This window comes from Oncorhynchus masou, chromosome 23, assembly GCF_036934945.1.
Source record: "Oncorhynchus masou masou isolate Uvic2021 chromosome 23, UVic_Omas_1.1, whole genome shotgun sequence".
Taxonomy (NCBI): Eukaryota; Metazoa; Chordata; class Actinopteri; order Salmoniformes; family Salmonidae; genus Oncorhynchus; species Oncorhynchus masou.
In genome coordinates, this window is record NC_088234.1 from 13,845,347 (window position 1) to 13,869,073 (window position 23,727).

General features: G+C 42.4%; 1 protein-coding gene across 1 annotated transcript; it reads left to right on the forward strand.

Annotated features, from left to right (window-relative positions):
• Window positions 1-9,502: 9,502 nt before the first annotated feature.
• On the forward strand, window positions 9,503-23,698 carry LOC135510352 (galactose-3-O-sulfotransferase 2-like). Its single transcript, XM_064931206.1, has 6 exons — window positions 9,503-9,906; window positions 11,501-11,620; window positions 12,880-13,030; window positions 13,146-13,292; window positions 16,158-16,278; window positions 17,013-23,698. Exons 1-6 carry the CDS (start codon window positions 9,884-9,886, stop codon window positions 17,954-17,956), a joined length of 1,506 nt encoding a protein of 501 aa, XP_064787278.1. The 5' UTR covers window positions 9,503-9,883; the 3' UTR covers window positions 17,957-23,698.
• Window positions 23,699-23,727: the final 29 nt, after the last annotated feature.

Sequence of the window (23,727 nt, forward strand, 5' to 3'; positions counted from 1 at the left end):
AGTACTGAACAGCATCAGTCGGAATCCAGAGCTCGGGTCCCCCCCCCCCCCATTGAAATGCATCCTTTTGAATATTATCTTTTGAATAGCCCTGTTGTCTATTTCATTCACTGTGAAATGCATCCTATTGAAGATAACATTTTGGATAGCCCTGTTACATCCTCAGTTAAACTGTCTGAATAGGCTAGGCCTGTTGCATCCTCATTTAAACTGTCTGAGTAGGCTAGGCCTGTTGCATCCTCAGTTAACTTCTTGAAACTCCCCATCCCGGATCCGGGTTTGTGACTAAAGCCTCAGGCTCATTAGCATAACGCAACGTTAACGATTTCTGAAAATCGCAAATAAAATGAAAATAATGTGTCTGCTCTCAAGCTTAGCCTTTTCTTAACAACACTGTCATCTCAGATTTTCAAAATATGCTTTTGAACCATAGAAATTGACTAATTTGTGTAAGAGTATGCAAAGCTAGCATAGCATTTTGAGTAGCATTTAGCACGCAACATTTTCACAAAAACCAGATAACCAAATAAATAAAATCATTTACCTTTGAAGAGCTTCTGATGTTTTCAATGAGGAGACTCTCAGTTACATACCAAATGCGCAGTTTTTCCTGAAAGCGTCTGTGTGTAGGAGAAATCGTTCCGTTTTCTACATTGCGTCTGGCTACCGAAACGAACCGAAAATTCAGTCACCTACAACGTAAAACTTTTTCCAGATTAACTACATAATATCGACCGAAACATGGCAAACGTTGTTTGGAATCAATCCTCAAGGTGTTTTTTCACATATCTCTTCATTGATATGCAGTTCGTGGAAGCTGGCTTTCCTCTCTGTATCCCATGGAAAAATACTGGCAGGTGACTTTTGCGCACCAATTTCGGCGCAGGACACCGGGCGGACACCTGGTAAATGTGGTCTCTTATGGTCAATCTTCCAATGATCTGCCTACAAATACGTCACAATGCTGCAGACACCTTGGGGAAACGACAGAAAGGGCAGGCTCATTCCTCTCGCATTCACAGCCATATAAGGAGACAATGGAAAACAGAGCCTCAAAAATCCTGCTCATTTCCTGGATGCCATCTCATCTTGGTTTTGCCTGAAGCTCACGTTCTAGGGCACGCACAGAGAATATCTTGGTATTTCTGGACACGTCAGAGTGTTTTCTTTCGAATGCTATCAATTATATGCATAGTCGAGCATCTTTTTGTGACAAAATATCTTGTTTAAAACAGGAACGTTTTTCATCCAAAAATGAAATAGCGCCCCCATAGATGTAAGAGGTTAAACTGTCTGAGTAGGCTAGGCCTGTTGTATCCTCAGTTAAACTGTCTGAGCAGGCTAGGCCTGTTGTATCCTCAGTTAAACTGCCTGAATAGGCTAGGCCTGTTGTATCCTCAGTTAAACTGTCTGAGTAGGCTAGGCCTGTGGCTGGCAACGTTACACAACATTCAGATCTAAATATATTGTGTTGACAATATCTTGTCAAGTAAACATGCCAGCTCTATTCAATACATTTCTGAGAGCCTGTCAAAAAGGTTCAACATTACAGAAAATACAGATAGGACTGTCTTGTCTGTCATGCTCTATACATCACATTTTGACGTGCATGTAGAATTGTGCATTGGGAACGTTTCACCTCAATGAGCGCTGCCTGATCAGAAAGGTGTGTTACAGATTGTTCACATGGAAAAGCATTAGATACTGTAGGACTGTCTTCTCTGTCATTTCCTATATGTCACATTTCTACATGCAGTGCTCTGAACGTTTCACCCAAGCCCAGTGCTCTGAACGTTTCACCCCAGGCCAGCCAGTCGGAGACACCCTTCACTAGAAGTGATAACTGTTTGCTCTATTCATTGTATTTCTATGTGCACTGCTCTGAATGTTTTGCCCAAGGGATGCCCTACTCCGGCCTGCACTGCCTGCCACAGTTGGAGAGTAGACATCCTTCACTACAAGTGCTAAAGGCCCGCTGTAGCCTTCCCCCCGCCCTTATCACACCACATTGAACTCCTGTTGAACTCTGCTACAGAGAATTAGCACCTTGTCCACTGCTGGAGTCATCCTGGATGTTCGGTGTTGGGAGTGACCTGAGACCTTTTGATTTTGTGAAACGTATGGTCATCATGCATTCAGTAATTAATGCTGCACTGTACATTATGCAGGTAATTTACACATTATGTAATATTATATAGTATTATATATGTTGATATACATTTTTCAGTGTTTCAGTTATACATTGACTCTTGTGGGTGGTAATGTTAGACTACAAGAAGACAGCTGAACCAAGAAGACCCCATGCAGCAATCAAACACTACAGTAAGGGGTAGCGATAACACTGATCCAATCCCTTCTAGCTAAGTTCAGCTGGGTTCAGTCTTGCGCTCTGCCTGAGGGGTCTTCTTCCAAGCAGGTTTGAGGAGTTAGCAGGTAACTTTGCTCAACTCTTGAGTTCAACTCGGGATAACCGGTCATTTGAAAGTGGCTCATCTTTTAGCCAGGTAAACTTCTATGGCAATGAATCCTTCAGAACTAACCTGCTCCGGGGCAGTCTAACTCAGGGCAGTCTAACTCCACTTACCCTGAATGAAACGACTGAGCCGCAAGTTGAGGAGTCCATCCCTCTTGCAAAGATTGCATCATCATCCCCTTCATTTGAGGAAGATGACTGATTCAATACTTTATTACAAGCCTGCTACAAGCCAGTTACAAGCCTGCTATAGTTTGTTGGAGGCGGACAAGCAATATCCACCATAGTACGGATGAACCCTGAGCTGAGCGGTATCCTACGAAGAAAGCTACATCTATTCAGGGTTTTCTAAAGCTAACCAGCTTCAGTTAGCTTCACATTCCAGCTCAGGCTTCATCCGTACGACGAAAGTGGATATTGCTCGTCTCTAGCAAGCTTGTAACTGCGCATGCATGTTGCACGTGGCTTGTCGGTCGCCAAACTCTTCATTGAGACAATGCTGAACCATCAATCCATGAGCGAGGTTTTAATTTTTGCCGAAATCAATACGAAATAAGTGTTTTCTTACAAATTCAGCAGGCTATGGTGTGAAACGGGCTTTTAGAAGTGGCGCGTTAATTTTATTATTTATCGTTTATGCCGACTTTGGTGGGCTAATCAATGTATAACCAAAAGCACCTTTTTTACCACTCCTGTTGATAGAATAGTTGTATTAAGTTATACAAAAGTGTAACTGTGTCTAAAGTTTAAAATGGATTCTACTAAATGTGTAGTGATATTTTAACATTACAGTTTTTTATCACACAAAAACATTTATATAATAAAATATTTAATCAGTATTCTTCCTCAAATGAAAAGGAGGGGGGGCTGATTTCATTGGTCCTCAACTTGTGGCTCAGTCATTTAATTCATGCATGGTACATGGAGTTAGTCATGAGTTATGGTGCTTTCAAGACAAATTGGAACTTGGGGGGAAAGAACAAGGTCAATCATGATGTCAGTGATCTTCAGGTCAGAAAGTCGGGGCTCTAGAAAGATGCCTGAGTTTCTGACTTGGAATTCTGAGTTGGATGACCGTTCAAAACTATTTTTCCCAGTCGGAGCTCATATTAGGCACATTTGAGCAGTCTTGATACAACATTTTGAACAGAAATACAATAGTTCATTGGATCAATCGAAAACTTTTGAACATACACTGCTGCCATCTAGTGGCCAAAATCTAAATTGCAGTTGGGTTGGAATAATACATTATGGCCTTTCTCTTGCATTTCAAAGATGATGGTCCCCAAAAAATAATCTTTGTATTATCTTTTACCAGATCTATTGTGTTCTCATACATCCCTTTCACATTTCCACAAAATTCAAGGTGTTTCCTTTCAAATGGTACCAATAATATGCGTATCCTTGCTTTAGGGCCTGAGTTACAGGCAGTTAGATGTCATTTTAGGCAGAAGTTAGAGCTCAGGTTCGTTTTTATTTTACCTTATATTTAACTAGGTAAGTCAGTTAAGAACAAATTTGTCAGCTCGGGGGTTTGAACTTGCAACATTCCGGTTACTAGTCCAACGCTCTAACCACTAGGCTACTTTGCCACCGCCACTGCCATAGAAATGTACCTGGCTAAAAGGTGAGCCCTTTTCATGGTACACTACCAGTTAGTCTGAGTTGAACTTAGAGTAGATCAAAGTTACTAGAAGTGGCGTGTATTCATGGATGACAAGGGAAGCCAGGCTTCCCCAAAAAAATGTACCATGAAGAAAGAAACAAAACATAAAATAATGTATCTTTCGTCTCTCTGTGTTTCATAATTTTCCTTCAATTCGCAAAAGAGGCTGAATGTATCTCACTAGAGAAAGCATCCGAACGAGTTGAACAGTGCCCCTCTGTCTCTGTATGTGTAGGCTATCTATCTGATGCGGTCTCATTAAGATGATTAAAATGTTTTCATTGAATGCAAAGGAAGCCAGTGAGATTTTGGCCTCCCTTGAAATATTTTGTTATAAAATAATAGCCAATCAGCGTTGAGCTAAACTGAGTGAACTCAACTGTGAATGGTCCTGACGCACCAAGGGAATAGACAGAAACAACATGAATTGTTGCATCTTGTTGTCCTCCGGTGGCTAGCTAGCTAAAATTGTCCCTTTCCTAAATAAGCCATGGATGGTGATAGGGATTTGGACTTGAGGTTTTACTTAATTATCCATAGCGAGCAATGATTACAATGGCGATTCTGATCCAACCATTAATTTATACATTGTGCCATTGGACTGAGAGGATGGAAGTTCTATATGTAGCTAGATGTAGAAGGCTATTGTTAACTAGCTAACGTTGCCATGAAAATAAGTTAGGTTAGCAAGCAAGCATTTTAGCCAAGTAACCTAGCACAACAAAAACTAAAAGTGTGTTACAGTGATAGTCATAGAGCGTTTTGTCAACATGAAAGAGGATGACATTGGCGTTTCTCTACAAGTAAGGTGGGTCAACATGCTTTTTCTACTTGCACAAACACACACAGCCACACACAGGTTATAGACCAATCAATGCAATTATCAGAACACATAAGTTGTAATATTGCTATTTTATGGCTTGGCCTCCACAGTGATTTTACCCACGCACCGCTATTGGTTATTAGTGGGCCTGTCTAACTATACTGAACGAAAATATAAACACAACATGTAAAGTGTTGGTCCCATGTTTCATGAGCTGAAATAAAAAGATCCTAGAATTATCCACACGCACAAAAACGTACTTCTCTCAAATTTTGTCCACAAATTTGTTTACATCCATGTTAGTGAGCATTTCTCCTTTGCCAAGATAATCCATCCACCTAACAGGTGTTGCATACCAAGAAGCTGATTAAACAGCATGATCATTACACAAGTGCACATTGTGTTGAGGACAAGTACTGTAAATAATTGCGCCGGAGGGGAGGGCTGCCGTTTTACGGGCTCCTAACCAACTGTGTTACTTTTTTTTCACATTGTTTGTAACTCATTTTGTACATAATGTTGCTGCTACCGTCTCTTATGACCGAGTAGAGCTTCTGGAGATCAGAACAGTGATTACTCACCTCTAACTTCACAAAGATTTTTTTTAACGAGTCCGACACCAAGGACATACTGCTTTGCCGAGACATGGCCCAAATCCCCATCATCAGCGTGAAGAAAAGACCGAGAAGAAGGAGGAGGAGGGCGGGGTGCCTTGTAAGAATTTGTGGACGAGTAGGTAAGCCACCACTAACCTCTGTATTACGAGCCAATGTGCAATCATTGGAAAACAAACTGGACGATCTACGATTAAGACTATACTACCAACGGGACATTAAAAACTGTAATATCTTATGTTTCACCGAGACTTGGCTGAAAGACGACATGGATAATATAGAGCTGGCTGGTTTCTCCGTGTTTCGGCAGGACAGAGCAGTTACATCTGGTAAAGTGAGGTGCGGGGGTGTGTGCCTATTTGTCAATAGCTGCTGGTGCGCAATGTCTAATATAAAAGAAGTCTTGAGGTATTGCGCGCCTGAGATAGAATACCTCATGATAAGCTGTAGATCACACTATCTACGAAGAGAGTTCTTGTCTATATTATTCGCAGCTGTCTATTTACCACCACAAATCGATTCTGGCACGAAGACCGCACTCAATGAGCTGTTTAAGGCCAGAAGCAAACAAGAAAATGCTCATCCAGAAGCGGCGCTCCTAGTGGCCGGGGACTTTAATACAGGCAAACTTAAATCCGTTATACTGAATTTCTACAATGATGTCACATGTGCAACCAGAGGGAAAAACTCTAGACCACCTTTACTCCACACACAGAGAAGCATGCAAAGCTTTCCCTCACCCTCCATTTGGCAAATCTGACCATAATTATATCTTCCTGATTCCTGCTTACAAGCAAAAAATAAAGCAGGAAGTACCAGTGACTCGCTCAGTATGGAAGTGGTCAGATGACGCAGATGCTACACTACAGGATAGTTTTGCTAGCACAGACTGGAATATGTTCCGGGATTCATCCAATACCATTGAGGAGTATACCACCTCAGTCAATACAGGACTAAGATTGAATCATACTACACCGGCTCCGACACCGGCTCTCGTCTTATGTGGCAGGGCTTGCAAACTATTATAGACTACAAAGGGAAGCACAGCCGCGAGCTGCCCAGTGACACGAGCCTACCAGATGAGCTAAATCACTCCTATGCTCGCTTCAAGGCAAGCAACGCTGAGGCATGCATGAGAGCATCAGCTGTTCCGGCCAACCGTGTGATCACACTCACCGTAACCAACGTGAGCATGACCTTTAAACAGGTCAATATACACAAGGCTGTGGGGCCAGAAGGATTACCAGGATGTTACCGGCTCTGACGCTTGTCGGATGTGGCAGGGCTTGAAAACTAATACGGACTACAAAGGGAAACCCAGTTGCGAGCTGCCCAGTGACAAGAGCCCCCAGATGAGCTAAATGCCTTTTATTGCTCGCTTCGAGGCAAGCAACTCTGAAGCATGAGAGCACCAGCTGTTCCAGAAGTTTGTGTGATCTCTCTCTCCTTAGCTGATGTGAGCAAGACCTTTAAACAGGTCAACATTCACAAAGCCGCAGGGTCAGACGCATTACCAGGACATGTACTCAAAGCATGCGCAGACCAAATGGAAAAAGTCTTCACTGACATTTTCAAACTCTCCCTGGCCGAGTCTGTAATACCTACATGTTTCAAACAGACCACCATAGTCCCTGTGGCCAAGAAAATGAAGGTAACCTGCCTAAATGATTACTGCCCTGTAGCACTCTCGTCGGTAGCCATGAAGTGCTTTGAAAGGCTGGTCATGGCTCACATCAACACCATCATGCCAGAAACGCTAGACCCACTCCAATTCGCATACCGCCCCAACAGATCCACAGATGACTCAATCGCATGCCACACTGCCCTTTCCCTCCTGAACAAAAGGAACACCTATGTGAGAATGCTGTTCATTGACTACAGCTCAGCGTTCAACATCATAGTGCCCACAAAGCTCATCACTAAGCTAAGGACCCTGGGACTAAACACTTCCCTCTGCAACTGGATCCTGGACTTCCTGACGGGCCGCCCCCAGATGGTAAGGTAGGCAACAACACATCTGCCACGCTGATCTTCAACACTGGGATCCCCAGGGGTGCATGCTTAGTCCCCTCTTAGTACTCTCTGTTCACCCACGACTGTGTGGCCAAGCAAAACATCAACACCATCATTAAGTTTGCTGACGACACAACAGTGGTAGGCCTGATCACAGACAACGATGAGACAGCCTATAGGGAGGTGGTCAGAGAACTGGCAGTGTGTTGCCAGGACAACAACCTCTCTTTCAATGTGAGCAAGACAAAGGAGCTAATTGTGGACTATAGGTAAAGGAGGGTCGAACAGGCCCCCATTAACATCGACGGTGCTGAAGTGGAGCAGGTCGAGAGTTTCAATTTCTTTGGTGTCCGCATCACCAACAAACTATCATGGTCCAAACACACCAAGACAGTTGTGAAGAGGGCACGACAATACCTTTTCCCCCTCAGGAGACTGAAAATATTTGGCATGGGTCCCCAGATCCTCAAAAAGTTCTACAGCTGCACCATCGAGAGCATCCTGGCCGGATGCATCACCGCCTGGTATAAGACGCTACAGAGGGTAGTGCGTACGGCACTGTATATCACAGCCGAGAAGCTTCCTGATATCCAGGGCCTATATAGTAGGCGGTGTCAGAGGAAGGCCTGAAAAATTGTCCTCGACTCCAGTCACCCAAGTTATAGACTGTTCTCTCTGCTACCGCGGGGTAAGCGGTACCGGAGTGCCAAGTCTAGAATCATAATGCTCCTTAACAGCTTCTACCCCCAAGCCATAAGACTGCTGAACAACTAATGAAATGGCCACCCGGACTATTTACATTGACACCCCTGCTACTACTCGTTGTTAATTATCTATGCAAATTACCTCGACTAACCTGTACCCTTGCACATTGACTCGGTACCGGTATAGCCTCGTTATTGTTATGTAAATGTATTGCGTTACTTTTTGATTGATTACATTTTTTTTACTTTAGTTTATTTTGTAAATATTTTGTTAACTCTATTTCTTGAACTGCATTATTAGTTAAGGGCTTGTAAGAAAGCACTTCACGGTAATGTCTACATCTGTTGTATTTGGGGGCATGTGACAAATACAATTTCATTTTAATAAAAGGCCACTCTAAAATGTGCAGTTTTGTCAATCAACACAATGCCACGATGTCTTATGTGTTGAGGTAACGTGCAATTGGCATGCTGACTGCAGGAATATCCACCATAGCTGTTGACAAAGAATGTAATGTTCATTTCTTTACCATAAGCAGCCTCCAATGTGGTTTTAGAGATTTTGGCAGTATGACCATCTGGCCTCACAACCCATAGACCCCGTGTAACCACACCAGACCAGAACCTCTTCACCTACGGGATCGTCTGAGACCAGCCATGAAATTGAGGAGTATTTCCATCTGTAAAAATATATTTTTTAAAGGAAGGAAATTGTTCTGATTGGCTGATCCTGGCTCCCCAGTGGGTGGGCCTATGCCCTCCCAGGCCCACCCATGCCCAGTCATGTGAAATCCATAGATTCGGGCCTAATCAATGTATTTCAATTGACTGATTTCCTTCTATGAACTGTAACATGTAAAATTGTTGCATGTTGCGTTTATATTTTAGTTCAGTATAGTTTTTTTGCTGCTCAAAATGATAATTATTGGGCTATTAAAGGGATTCAAGGAATAAAATGGCCAGTGTAAGGGACTCAAGGGAAAAAAATGGGCCATTGTGTTAGAAATTCCAGAGCCGATGTCTGATCCCAGTCTGCCTCTGTTGCTATAGGATATCCCTCAGGACTCTGCTCTGCACCTCGGTTCGTTCTGTCATGCGCCATCCGAGCAAACTAACCCAAGGCTAGATCCATGACGTCAGAGCTCAACCGTCTGACAGTGCAGTGGGCAAAGCAATCTGTCTCTGTGTGTTACTCCCCCGTCTCTCATCACACACACACATAACGCATACCAAACTCTCTCCCTGTCCAAACATGTTTTATCCTGGAGCCCTGAAGGAGCAGCCAACCAGGACAGAAGGGCGCAAAATAAAAGCGAATTAAGCTTGATAATCAGCAATTTGAGGGCGGCCGTGGCTTGTACCCCGAAATACGGTACACTACAGTCGTAAAGCAAAACCTCTGGTATTTTATACAGGCGACAATAATACCCGTTCTACTATATTTCTCGATGGCTTGATTATTTGAAGTCTATCCTCGGTGGTTTTCGGTCAAGGCACGGCCAGGGCTCAAGCCTTCGAGATGCACCGTGGCTGCTGCTGCCGCCAACCACTGCACCACAACACGGACACCGCCACGGGCCCAGTTCTATCATGGTTTTCAAACGGAGAGCGAGGTAAGAACCCCGATGTAATAATGTTCGGTCGGGACCGGGGGCATGCATTGGCGGCGGGAGCACAACGGAGGTTGAGAGCGATAGATAGGGCTCTGAAATTATGATTGAAGCTGAGATTGATAAAGTGACCGCAGCCGTGGTCGGTGCAGACAGGACCTGAAAGGAGAGAAGCATTTGCCTTACCAAACAAAGGCCCCCCTTTCGTTCGTACGAGAATGTGTCTTGCTTATACCCTTCATTGAGCATTCATTGCGTTATATAATGTATGTTGGCGTCTCGAAATATAGCCTAACTTCGCCTCGCCATTGGCTGCCTTGCTTGTCGTAAGTAGAATCATCATGATTGCTCGTGTGACAAAATCAAATCCGTGCTTTGACAGACACTGTTTATGATTCGGCTATGTTGTAGGCTATCAAGCAAGATTCATTTTCAATAAAACACTACACTGTTTGTATTACTTGTGTAATTGCTTGCTTCATCTTTCAGCCCGGAAATCTTTGTTCTTGATTGAACATCTGGGCACATTTAAGTGTATCCCCCCCCCATCTCCAGTTTTATAATCATTGTATTATAGTAATAAACCCGTGTATTGTAGCACTTATCGAAGCGTGGGTGGTTATACACTGTGACAAACATTACAGTGGGACAGTTGGTGAAAACTGTAACAGGCTATCTAACAGTACAATGCATTCTATTGTTCTGGCATTTGTTTTAGTTCTTCATGCAAAACGTCCAGTGGTGAACAGTGAGGCTTTGCACAGTCCATTGATTTAATTACAGTACCACTAAACCAGGGATGGACGTTAGTTAATTTCGGGCAATTGTACACATTTTGCCATGGGGTGGAGAGAAATGTTTGCAGGTTTTAATACCTGAGTTAGACAGAAAATCAATTGGGGCCGGTAATTCGACCATGATTACTTAGTTTATAAAGCTGGCCTGGAGACTAATTTACCAATCTAAAAATTGTTAGCTGACATGGGCTAATTGAGTGACTATCAGTGACCGACATAAGCGAGAGAGAAAAAAAAATCGAAATTGCACCTTGTGTAGTCAGTCTAAGGTTCTAACTTGCAACAGTAAATTGAGCCCAACTGAGTTCACCCCCCTAAAAAAACATATTTCTACTTTCACGATTTTGCAAGTGTTGTAAGCGCTGATAAATTGTCATTCAGTGCTTTGTTTATAGTACAGTACACTGAGTATGAACAACATCAGACTCAGTGTACTGTACTAGCTGAATGATACATACTGGTGCTTCTCGCTGGTCATCACAACCCTGAAGTCATATTTGTTAGGTGAGCCATACAACTCTGCCTCCCTCCCCATATCTCTCTCCCAGCTCTCACACTCCCTCTTTCTGTTCTCCATATTTATTTGTCCATTCTGTCTCCCCCTCCACCCTCTCCCCTCCTCTTATATTAGCTTGGTATGTTATATCATATTTGTTTGATGACCCTTTATAAATATCTCCCTCCCAGCCTCTGTCTCTCTCTCTCCCCAGAAGGATGTGACTGGGGCCCATGTGGATCTGAACCCTTAAATAATAATATAACAACATTAATAATATTTATTTTTCTCTCTCTCTGTCCAGGAGGATGCGTCTTGGGCTGGGGTGCCATCGGGTGGGGCCCACGTGGCTCTGGAAGGCCCTGCTGGTGTTCGTGGCCATTGCCTTCGCAGGACAGCTCCTGGGAGTCATCTACAACAAAAGGTCAGAGGTCATCTAGCTTTTAGCCTGGTCACCTAGCCTGGCCACTCAGTACCTAGCCTGGTCACCTAGCCTGGCCACTCAGCACCTAGCCTGGTCCCCTAACCTGGTCCCAGATCAGTTTGCTGTCTTGCCAACTTCTATGGCTGCACCCACCCTGCAGCTTTTGTTGTTGTTCTACTTCATCACCATCATCAATCAAATCAAATGTACTCATAAAACCCTTTTCGCATCAGCCAATGTCACAAAGTGCTATACAGAAACCCAGCAAGCAATGCAGATGTAGAATCATGATGGCTTGGAAAAACTCCCTAGAATGCAGGAACCTAGGAAGAAACCTAGAGAGGAACCAGGCTCTGAGGGGTGGCCAGTCCTCTTCTGGCTGTGCCGGGTGGAGATTATAACAGAACATGGCCAAGATGTTAAAACGTTCATAGATGACTAGCAGGGTCACAGTGGTTGTAGAGGGTGCAACAGGTCAGCACCTCAGGAGTAAATGTCAGTTGGCTTTTCATAGCCGAGCATTCATCTTCTTCTTCTTCTGTTATTACTCTGTGTCATGTTTCTATTTCATTCTGCTCTTCAATAGAAAATAGATTGGAAAAGACTAAGATAGAGCTGTCTTCTGTAACTGCCTAAAGGTTGCCCATCCTCCTATCAGCCTCCACTGTTTTTCTTTTAATAAAAAAAAAATGTAACTAGGCAAGTCAGTTAAGAACAAATTCTTATTTACAATGATGGCCTATACCGGACGGTGCTGGGCCAGTTGTGCGCCACCCTATGGGACTCCCAATCATGGCCGGTTGTGATACAGCCAGGAATCGAACCAGGGTCTGTAGTGACGTCTCTAGCACAGTGCCTTAGATTACTGCGCCACTCGGAAGCCCTATGGTGGGTGCATAGACAGATAACAGGACAGATGAGGCAGAACAGAAGACAGCAGGACTGGTTCGACTGGATCTCTAGGCTTGGCATGCTCTTGGTAAGACGTAGTTGTATTGCCTGGGGCTGCACATGTTGACTGGTTGATTTATATTATTTCATTCACTATTTGGTTCACAGCCCATATCGGTAGACAAGACACTCTTCAACGAATATTTGTGCACAAAACAACATTACAAAACAGCTTATTATGATACAAGCTTTAGCCAAATGGGCCTTGGGTTGGGCAGGTTTCATTGTATATTGCCAAAGTAGCAATACACCTTTTTCTTTTGTCTCTCTCTCTGTCCCTGTCTCTCTCTGTCCCTGTCTCCCAATAGCCTCCAGCAGGACAGGTCGTGGTGGTTGTTCTCATCCGATGGCCAGGGCCCGTCTCTGGGCTTCTGTCGGCCCCGCAGCCACGTCATGTTCCTGAAAACCCACAAGACAGCCAGCAGCACCGTCCTCAACATTCTCTACCGATACGGAGAGGTACAGACTCCATCTCCACATTCAAGGGAAAAATGTTTGTGTTAAAAAAAAGAACAAAGCTGTGCAAAAATACTGTAAACCTCATAATAATCTGGCAATTGGATTCTTCTTCTAGGAGAAGGATCTGCGCTTTGCCCTGCCTCTGGGGTATCAGTTCGGCTACCCCCTCCCTTTCAACGCCCACAGGGTGAAAGGTTACAGAGGGCCCCGTGTGGCAGAATTCAGCATCATGGGAAACCACATGCGCTTCAACAAACCAGAGGTACTGCATAGGTACTTCAGGGGCACCTTCATTACGTCAATTCCGTTTCTTAAACGGAACAAAACAGGGAGGGCCCTACCTGAATTTGTCCAATAGAAACTCTTGTCTTGCACTGTTTACTTCCATTTGGTTTTTAAACGGTTTCCGCAATGAATATGCCCCAGATACGCCCAAAAATTATATAAGTAGAACATTTTCCACATTTTATTTGAAGGTTGTTATTTTAAATTCTAGAAATACATGTTGGCATTTTATTTCTTGAGGAAATTAAATAAAGTAAAATCAAATGTTTTAGTTTTGTCGTATGTCAGCAAAACACAGATTGTAATTTGCATTGGGGCTGATGATATCTTTTGTAGGTCTGTCAGCGCCCTAGTGTTTCGTTAACTACTCATGTCACTGTTGGAAAAGAAAGGACTGAATGTTTAAGTTGTATGTACTGTAGGTGAATGTTTCAACATGAGTTAGCTACGTATTATAACTGAAGAAGGAGCAGGGATACTGGGTGTGTGTATATTACTTTTGTTAGCAGGAAAAACCAGAGCTAAAACGGGTTTGTTAATTTGAGATGACAGTGCATGCTGACATTCTGTGTGATCTGCAGTGGTGGAAAAAATACCCAAATGTCATACTGGAATAAAAGTATAAATACCTTAATTTAAAGTTACTCAAGTAAAAGTAAAAGTTACCCAGTAAAATACTACTTGAGTAAAAGTATAGACACAGTTGAAGTCGGAAGTTTACATACACCTTAGCCAAATACATTTAAACTCAGTTTTTCACAATTCCTGACATTTAATCCTTGTAAAAATTCCCTGTCTTAGGTCAGTTAGGATCACCACTTTATTTTAAGAATGTGAAATGTCAGAATAATAGTAGAGAGAATAATTTATTTCAGCTTTTATTTCTTTTATCACATTCCCAGTGGGTCAGAAGTTTGCATACACTCAATTAGTATTTGGTAGCATTGCCTTTAAATTGTTTAACTTAGGTCACAATAAGTTGGTTGAATGTTGGCCCATTCTTCCTGACAGAGCTGGTGTAATGGAGTCAGGTTTGTAGGCCTCCTTGTTCGCACGTGCTTTTTCAGTTCTGCCCACAAATTTGCTATGGGTTTGAGGTCAGGGCTTTGTGATGGCCACTCAAATACTTTGACTTTGTTGTCCTTAAACCATTTTGCCACAACTTTGGAAGTATGCTTGGGGTCATTGTCCATTTGGAAGACCCATTTGTGACCAAGCTTTAACATCCTGACTGATGTCTTGAGATGTTGCTTCAATATATCCAAATAATTTTCTTTCCTCATGATGCCATCTATTTTGTGAAGTGCACCAGTCCCTCCTTCAGCAAAGCACCCCCACAATATGATGCTGCCACCCCCGTGCTTCATGGTTGGGATGGTGTTCTTCGGCTTGCAAGCCTGCCCCTTTTTCCTCCAAACATAAAGATGGTCATTATGGCCAAACAGTTCTATTTTTGTTTCATCAGACCAGAGGACATTTCTCCAGAAGGTACGATCTTTGTCCCCATGTGCAGTTGCACACCGTAGTCTGGCTTTTTTTATGGCGGTTTTGGAGCAGTGGCTTCTTCCTTGCTGAGCGGCCTTACAGTTATGTCGATATAGGACTTGTGTTACTGTGGATATAGATACTTTTATACCTGTTTCCTCCAGCATATTCACAAGGTTCTTTGCTGTTGTTCTGGGATTGATTTGCACTTTTCGCACCAATTTACGTACAACCTCTAGGAGACAGACCGCGTCTCCTTCCTGAGTTATATTACGGCTGCATGGTCCCATGGTGTTTATACTTGCGTATTATTGTTTGTATAAATAAATGTGATACCTTCAGGCATTTGAATGAAAAAGGAGACCGCACACTGCTCTTGATAGTATCACTGATCTTTAGTAAGCTTACGTATCGTCCTCACGGCCTTCGTCAGAGCTTTTGTGAATTTTTTTAAATTAGCACCCTTATGTAGACCTAGCCCCAAGTCTACAATTTTCTTCTGAGGTCTTGACTGATTTATTTTGATTTTCCCATCATATCAAGCAAAGAGGCACTGAGTTTGAAGGTAGGCCTTGAAATACATCCACAGGTACACCTCCAATTGACTCAAATGATGTCAATTCGCCTATCAGAAGCTTCTAAAGCCATGACATAATTTTCTGAAATTTTCCAAGCTGTTTAAAGGCACAGTCCACTTAGTGTATGTAAACTTATGAACCACTGGAATTGTGATACAGTGAAATAATCTGTCTAAACAATTGTTGGAAAGATTACTTGTGTCATGCACACAGTAGATGTCCTAACCGACTTGCCAAAACTATAGTTTGTTAACAATACATTTGTGGAGTGGTTGAAAAATGAGTTTTTGACTCCAACCTAAGTGTATGTAAACTTCCGACTTCAACAGTACCTTAATAGAAAGTTACTCAAGTAAAATAGAGTTACCCAGTAAAATACTACTCGAGTAAAAGTCTAAAAGTATTTGGTTCTAAATATACCTAAGTATCAAAGTCAATGTAATTGATTAAATATACGTCAGAATCCAAAGTAAAAGTTCAAATTCCTTATATTAAGCAAAGCAGAGATCACGATTTTCTTGTTTTGAAAATATACGGATGGCCAGGTGCACACTCCAACACTGAGACATAATTTGCAAATGATGCATTTGTGTTTAGTGAGTCTGCCAGATCAGAGGCAGTAGGGATGACCAGGGATGTTCTCTTGATAAGTGTGTGAATTTTGAATATTTTCCTGTCCTGCTAAGCATTCAAAATGTAACGAGTACTTTTGGGTGTCTCCATGACCTTTGACCCCTCTAACCTCTCACTTCTGACCTCTCTTCTGCGGTCTACTCCAGGTAGAGAAGGTGATGCCAGCCGACACCTTCTATTTCTCCATCCTTCGTGACCCTGTAGCGCTCACTGAGTCGTCCTACGCCTACTACAAAGCCGTTGCCCCTGCCTTCAGGAAAGCCAAAGGTACATATCAAATCATAGTGTATAGGCCTCCGGAGTGGTGTCACTAAAGACCCGGGTTCGATCCCAGGCTGTGTCGCAGCCGTCTGCGACCGGGAGACCCATGAGGCGGTGCACAATTTGCCCAGCGTCGTCCGGGTTAGGGGAGGGTTTGTCCTTGTCTCATCGCGCTCTAGAAACTCCTTGTGGCATGCTCGCTGACTTCGGTGTTTCCACCGACACATTGGTGTGGCGTGTGAAGAAGTAGTGTGGCTTGGCAGGGTCTTTTTTCGGAGGACGCATGGCTCTCAACCTTTGACTCTCCCGAGTCCATACGGGAGTTGCAGCGATGGGACAAGACTGCTAATTGGATGTCATGAAATTGGGGAGGAAAAAGGGGTAAAAAGTACAAAAATGTAAAATAAAACAACAGCATACAACACTTTTTTGAACTACCTAGTCAGTCAGGGTCAGGGTCAATTCTATTTCAATTCCAGTCAATTCAGAATTTTAACCAATTTCCAATTCCACATTTTCCTCATTGAAAAGCATTTACTTCCTGGATTGACTGGAATTGATCCCAATGCTAGTATCGATATAATATCGTCCAAAATAACATTGAGATATGTAATTGTATAGACCCCCACCCCCCACACCCTCCCATCACCAATGTATATAGAGTCTGGATGCTATCAAATGAATAGCCTCATTGAGGACATTTTAGGTTTTCTAATCTTAATCTAATCTTAATCTGACAGGCCTGGGAGACTTCGCCGACAACCCCCAGAAGTACTACGACCCCCGTCTCCGTAACAACCACTACGCTCGCAACCTGCTGTGGTTCGACTTCGGCCTGGACCACAACGCCAACTTCTCCACCACACTGACGCAACGAGGTGAAGTGGCCATTCGACGTGCCTTCAAACTCATCCTGGTCTCGGAGCACTTCGACGAATCCATGGTACTGCTCCGCCACGCCCTCTGTTGGCCTCTGGATGCTGTCGTCTCCTTTAGCCTGAACGCCCGGCAGCAAAAGTCCAATGGAGGCAGCTCCTGGGTGGATAAAGCGGCCGCTGCTCAGCCCCCCGTCATGCCTCTCACAGACAACCAACGGCAGAAGCTCCGGGAGTGGAACGCCCTGGACTGGCACCTCTATCAGGCATTCAACCGCTCCTTCTGGGATGAAGTGGATCGCTTTGGGAGAGCCAGAATGGACCAAGAGGTCATTCTACTCCGGACCCGCCGGGAGTTGCTGGCTAAAGCTTGCCTGAGGGAAGGCGGGAGGCCGGTAGAGGCAAGCCGCATCCGGGACAAGAACATCAGGCCCTTCCAGAGCGGTTTGGTGAAGATCCTAGGATATGAGCTCCAGCCTGGGCTGGACAACGCTACCCGTCAGGCCTGTCTGAGGATGATCAGGCCGGAGATCCAGTATAAAGACCTGCTGGATGCCAGGCAGTTCCCCAGGGCAGCTCCCCAGCCTGCCCAGGCTCCGCCCCCAGCTATCCCTGCTGGGGGAGCCTACATGAGGAAAGGCCCCTCCTCCCAACTCAGGACAAGAGAGCTGGGAGTGGAGGGGGGAGGGAGGATGGGGGAGGAGGAGAGGGACTGGGACGGGAGTCGGTTATCGCGTAGTAGTAATAATAATAACCAAACATTGGTCCGAGATAGAGGTGGAAGAGAGGGGAAAAGGAACATAAGATAGTTTTCCATCCAGAATGAATTCCAGGTGGGGAGTGGATAAGACTAAACTCCGACTGAGCCTGTGTACTCAAGCACTTGTTGAGTATTTCTATTACTCAAGTACTCCGAAAGACCCATTCTCCCTCCAACCCTGCTGTACCTCCACTTTATTGTACATTCCCATTTTTTTGGCACATCTTATGACTCCTTTTAGGAACGGTTATGACTCCCTTATGTTCATATTGACTTTGTAAGGGTGCGAATTATGGGGAAGCTAAGCTTCCCTGAATGACACATGAGCTCCTCTAAAGATAACAAAAGTCCAAAAATGTTTTTTTTTTTCTGGGAGGGGTATTGATAATTTGACCAAGACACGCCCCGACAGCAAGACGCATCAATCTTACCGCTCAGTATGTGTTGCCCATATATCTGATGCTGTCGGGACCAAACAAGTATGACAGAGGGGTGGCGTTTCGCACGCTCCGATCCTTTCTCTGGTGAGATACAAGTAACTGCCAAAATAAAGGAAACACCAACATCAAGTGTCTTAATAGGGTGTTGGGTCACAACAGCTTCAATGACCATGCCGCTGTGGCATAGATTCTGGAACTCTATTGGAGCGATGTGACACCATTCTTCCCCATGACAAATTCCATAATTTGGTGTTTTGTTGATGGCGGTGGAAAATGCTGTCTCAGGCACCACTCCAGAATCTCCCATAAGTGTTTAATTGGGTTGAGGTCTGGAGACTGAGATAAACACCCTTTAAACCCCTTATGCTCATTTGAGACCCCTCTTTCAAAGTCACTGAGATCTCTTCTAGTCATGGTAGCCAAAATAATGGGCAACTGGGCATTTTTGTACATGACCCTAAGCATGATGGGATGTTAATTGCTTAATTAACTCAGGAACCACACCTGTGTGGAACCACCTGCTTACAATATACTTTGTATCCCTCATTTACTCAAGTGTTTCCTTTATTTTGGCAGTTACATATAGATTCATTCTGCCAATTGAAGGAAAATTACTTACCTTATTTTTGTATAAAATAAAAATTGTTCACATCTTTGGGGAAACATGTCTTCCCTTGGCATCCAAGAATACACCCACTGTAGAAGGCCTAATGACAATCACCAAATGTCATTAGACTGATGGTGTCTATAGCAGATGTCTCTTTCTATTCATTAAATGGCGCGTGCACAGTGCACTGTTTGGATGCTGTAGTTATTTTGGAGTGGAAGAACGTGCGCAGCTGCAGGTAGCCGACTTTTTGAAGTGATATGTTTTACAATCAGATGTCTACTTCATGACTGGTTGTGCTCATGCCATATTAAAATGTGATACATTTTTACAGTTAAATGATAATAATATCTTTACTATTAGGCCAATAAAAAAATGTTTCCTAGTAGACGCTCCCCTGAATGTCACAGTATAGTTTGCTCTCCGGACTTTATGAACACTGTGGACGCGAAATGGAATTGCATCGCATTCAGTGGGCCAACTGTCATTCAGTAAGTTTACTTCTCTGCTTGAGATTCGGAGGTCCAACTTCTCTTGCACGATCAAAATGTCAGCATTTTTTTTTGTTTTTAGAAAAAAAGCTTTGCTTTTACCTATTTCTTGAATGTTAATGTTAAAACAGCAAACAGGCAGCCAGCCATAACTACTGTAAATGCTGGGGTAGGGATGATGTGAGTTGCATGTTCTGACTGAGGATCGGAATGGACTTCCTCCCTCTGAACGCAGTGTGCCTGGCATAGAAAAGGTAGTTCACATGAAGCAGTGGAGGCTGGTGTGAGGAGGACAGCTCATAATGGCTGGAATGCAATGAAAGGAGCGGCAACAATCACATGGTTTCCATGTGTTTGATAGCATTCTATTCATGCCATTCCAATGAGCCTGTCCTATAATTTAAAGTGACACTAGCCTCCCCTGATACAAAGCCAGCATTGAAGAGCAGTGAATCTCACAATAGGCCTTACTGTGATGTCTTCTAGAGAGATAGATGGAGAACATCTTAAAGGCCCAGTGCAGCTGTTTTTATATCAATGCCAAATAATTTCTGTCTACCAATTAAGTAATAGACTTGTCTTTAAAAAGGGCAAAAAATAGTTTCTTTATGAAAAATTAGCTTGGACTGTCGAGGCGGGATTATAGCTGTTATTGGCAGAGAGGATTTTAACTATTTGTTATTGTTATCTATTAAACAATTTAGCGCATGTTGACGTCACCATGGAAAGCCGTAACTCCCGCCCATACAAGCCTGCTGATTAGAAGGTCCTGTGTAAATATTTCAATTTTTCGACCAGCAACTTTCAGGAAATAACACTGATAAAAAAATGTAAACTTCTACAGTGTTAGTTTCATCAGCGGTATCAATTATATAACAGAATGTTGACTGCACTGGGCCTTTAATGTTAACACATGGTACTTTGATAGGGACCGACATGTACTGTATCTGAACTGAAGCACTGTGGTTGAATGGATAGCAAGTCTGACTATTCACTTTTTTAGTGTGGCTTTTCATACACTGTACATACCGTATGTAACATAATATACACAGTATTTCCCTGGCTCAATGGAAAGTTTCAATGCGAGCTCGGATTCCACCCCCTCACATAGATATTCACATGTGAAGCCTGAGTACATCTCATGCATACCTTACATACAAGAACACGTATGTACATCATATCTTACATAGTATATACATTTTAACACACACTGTACTCTGTCATGCTTGACAGCGTAAATGAATCATGGAAGCTCATTAAAATGCATTCTCACATGTCAGCCAGCCAGCGCAATTGGTGTCAGGTGACCATGGGGTGCATATATAAAGGTACGCCATCTGGTGGTGTGGAGGTGTAATGCTATAATCCTGGTCCCAGATCTAGGTGTACTGTATTAACCAACTCTTAGACCAGGCTATAGCAATGCCACTGAGTACCAGGATGTTATTATTGGTTGACGATCTTACTAGTGTAAGATCCACACATGTATTAATGTCTTTGGTGGAACAAGCTGTGATTTTTGGAGAGAATCTGTGACCACGTCAGTTCATTTTTATTAAGCAATCTAGATTACATAATTTCTGGTGTGTCACAGCATCTTTGAACAGAACATAATTTACCTGAAGCTTCTTTAAACAACAGGGGGGACACAGCTATCGTTTCCCTTTCCATTCACCACTCCAGGTGCAGTGTAATCTATTTCAAGTTTTATTTTTTTAATCATTTTGGCACATTTTTCAGATGTAAGTGGTATATTTTCTAAGCTCTATGTACAAAACTCTAAACTGATAACACGTGTAATGCCTCCTGTCTTATGTTCAGAACCTTTGATTGGGCATTCATTGAGGTTGCACACATCTTTCACCCCTGGGTCATTCATGCCAAATCAACGTTTTCCTTAAAATACAACATTTAGTTAAGTCACCAATACATCAGGTAATTATAGGCTCACCATTTAGTCATTTTAACTAACATTAAATCCAATAGCAAAGAATACAAGATACACATTGTAAAAATGTATTTTTGAAGTGCTGTTAGAAAGAATAGTATATTGTAAATATTATTTTCCATACAGAATTTGACTTAACTTGACATGCACAATTTTAGTTTCATTATCCTTCTACAGTACTACAGTGCATACAGTACATACAGTACATACAGTACTACAGTACACACAGTACTGTGGACAGATAATCAGATGTAGTGGTATTGTAAACCAGTTGGCTACGGTAAAAACGTACCACGGTGTTGTATGCCATTTCTGCCCCATGGACACATGTACAATATCACCTCTTCTACGTGACTTTTCAACTGATACAGTATCACCTGTCTCTGCTTGAAATTCATCCGCTTATAATGGTAGCGCATAGGGAGTCTTTGTCTTATTGAAGCACACTGGCTGATGGAGAATGATGATGTATTTACAGCCACATCCATACATGATTTGAAATTGACAGTGTTTAGCAGTTTTCAAGCTATACACGTTAGCTAGGCACTACATCATGTTGGTTCAGTAGTGAGCAGTTTGATTTAAGTAATAGTTAATTGTATTGTTTGCAATTGACAAAATCATATCAAAAGTAAAGTGAATATTGTGTTTTGAAAAGCAGAGACTTTTATTGAATATGCATCTGAATTGAAAGAGCGATTCGCTGGAGTGAACAAGTGACACTGAATTTGTTTGGTGCTCAGTCAATGGAAAATGTGCTGAGAGTTTTGAAATATGAGCCATTTTGATGATCTGTTTAGATTTCTGTGCTTAGAGTTGTGAAAATATACCACAGACTTGTGAAAATTGCACCAAAGGGATTGGAAACAAACTTGAATTACTTGGTATTACCATTGTGAAAGTGTTAGTGTGTGACAAACAGTTAAGGCATTCATAGTCCATATAAAACCTAGAACATTCATTACAGAATCACATTGACACATTAGCCTACTGCAGTTTTACAACTGTTAAATTCACCTTTTAAGGAAAAGCTGTTGCGCCGTTCTGTTATGAGGTGTGACGTTTTATCATTTTATTTCATCTCCGTACACTACACTCCGCTGGGTAACTGACATTTGTGTGTGGAGTTCAGGCAGTTTACTCAACAGCAATACAGTTGATTCATCCACAACTAAAATATCTTTTAAAATTTATTTTGACGGTTAGACATAATACTAAAAATGGAATTTGTTGGTTACATCAACTGCTATGTCTGTCACTGTGTCTATGTTATGAACCATGGTTATGGTGGGCTTCTCAACTAAAAGCCCATTTCACTGTCTCCATGTTTGTAGTTTTTGATCGTCTTGACTAAGACTCGGAGATGGTGGTTTTTGGTGGTGGTTTTAAGAGAAAAAGAAAATTTTGAATGACAAAGATAAACGCTAATAAAACAGTTTTTTTCCCTTAAACTGTACATTTTGGGAACAGGGCTTTAAAAATGACTGTTTCTGTGTTAATCATTACTTTTTAAAATCTCTTGTATATATTGTATGTATTATTTTAAGGTAAATTTGACTTGAGTGAACTGTTTTTTTGTTTATTTTATTTTTACATTTAAGACCTAATGGAAACATACACACATTGATACACAATTTAATTATGTTGATTATCCCATTTCTTTGAGACATAATTATTATAATATTAACAATATACAAAAACACACACAATGTACAGTACGTGACCCAAGTTTCTACATTTATGAATGATTTATTAATTAAAGCAATGGCAAGAATACAACCACACACACACACACACACACACACAAAGCAGTGACTGATATAGGCAAATGTATCTACTTTCAATACTGTAAGAAATTGTCATTTTGTTCCTCTAAACTTGTTAATTTTTAAAGTGATGGGATTCACACTTCTTGAAAGCAGCCTGTAAGGCAACTCTACACCCAAGACTGATGTTTAACCAGAGGTTGTGAGTCTCACAGGCTACTTTCAAGGCATCTTTGTGCAGATTGCTATGCCCGTACAGAAAAACCACATGATTTCCCATGTGGAACATTTCACGTGTCTTCACATGTTGTCACGTGTTCTCACATTAACGGCTCATACGATCACACAAATTCATGTGGTTTTGGAACACTATATGTGAAATTCATGGGTGGTACTGTGATAATGCTACTTTTCTGTTGACCTCTCTACTATTGACTTGATACACTATTCTCACATGATGGGAACCATGTTACATATTGTATGTCTGTGAGAATGTATGGTACTGTACACTATGAAATAAAGGGTTCTTGTCTTATGTATGTTGACTTGAAGAATACTCACCTGGAAT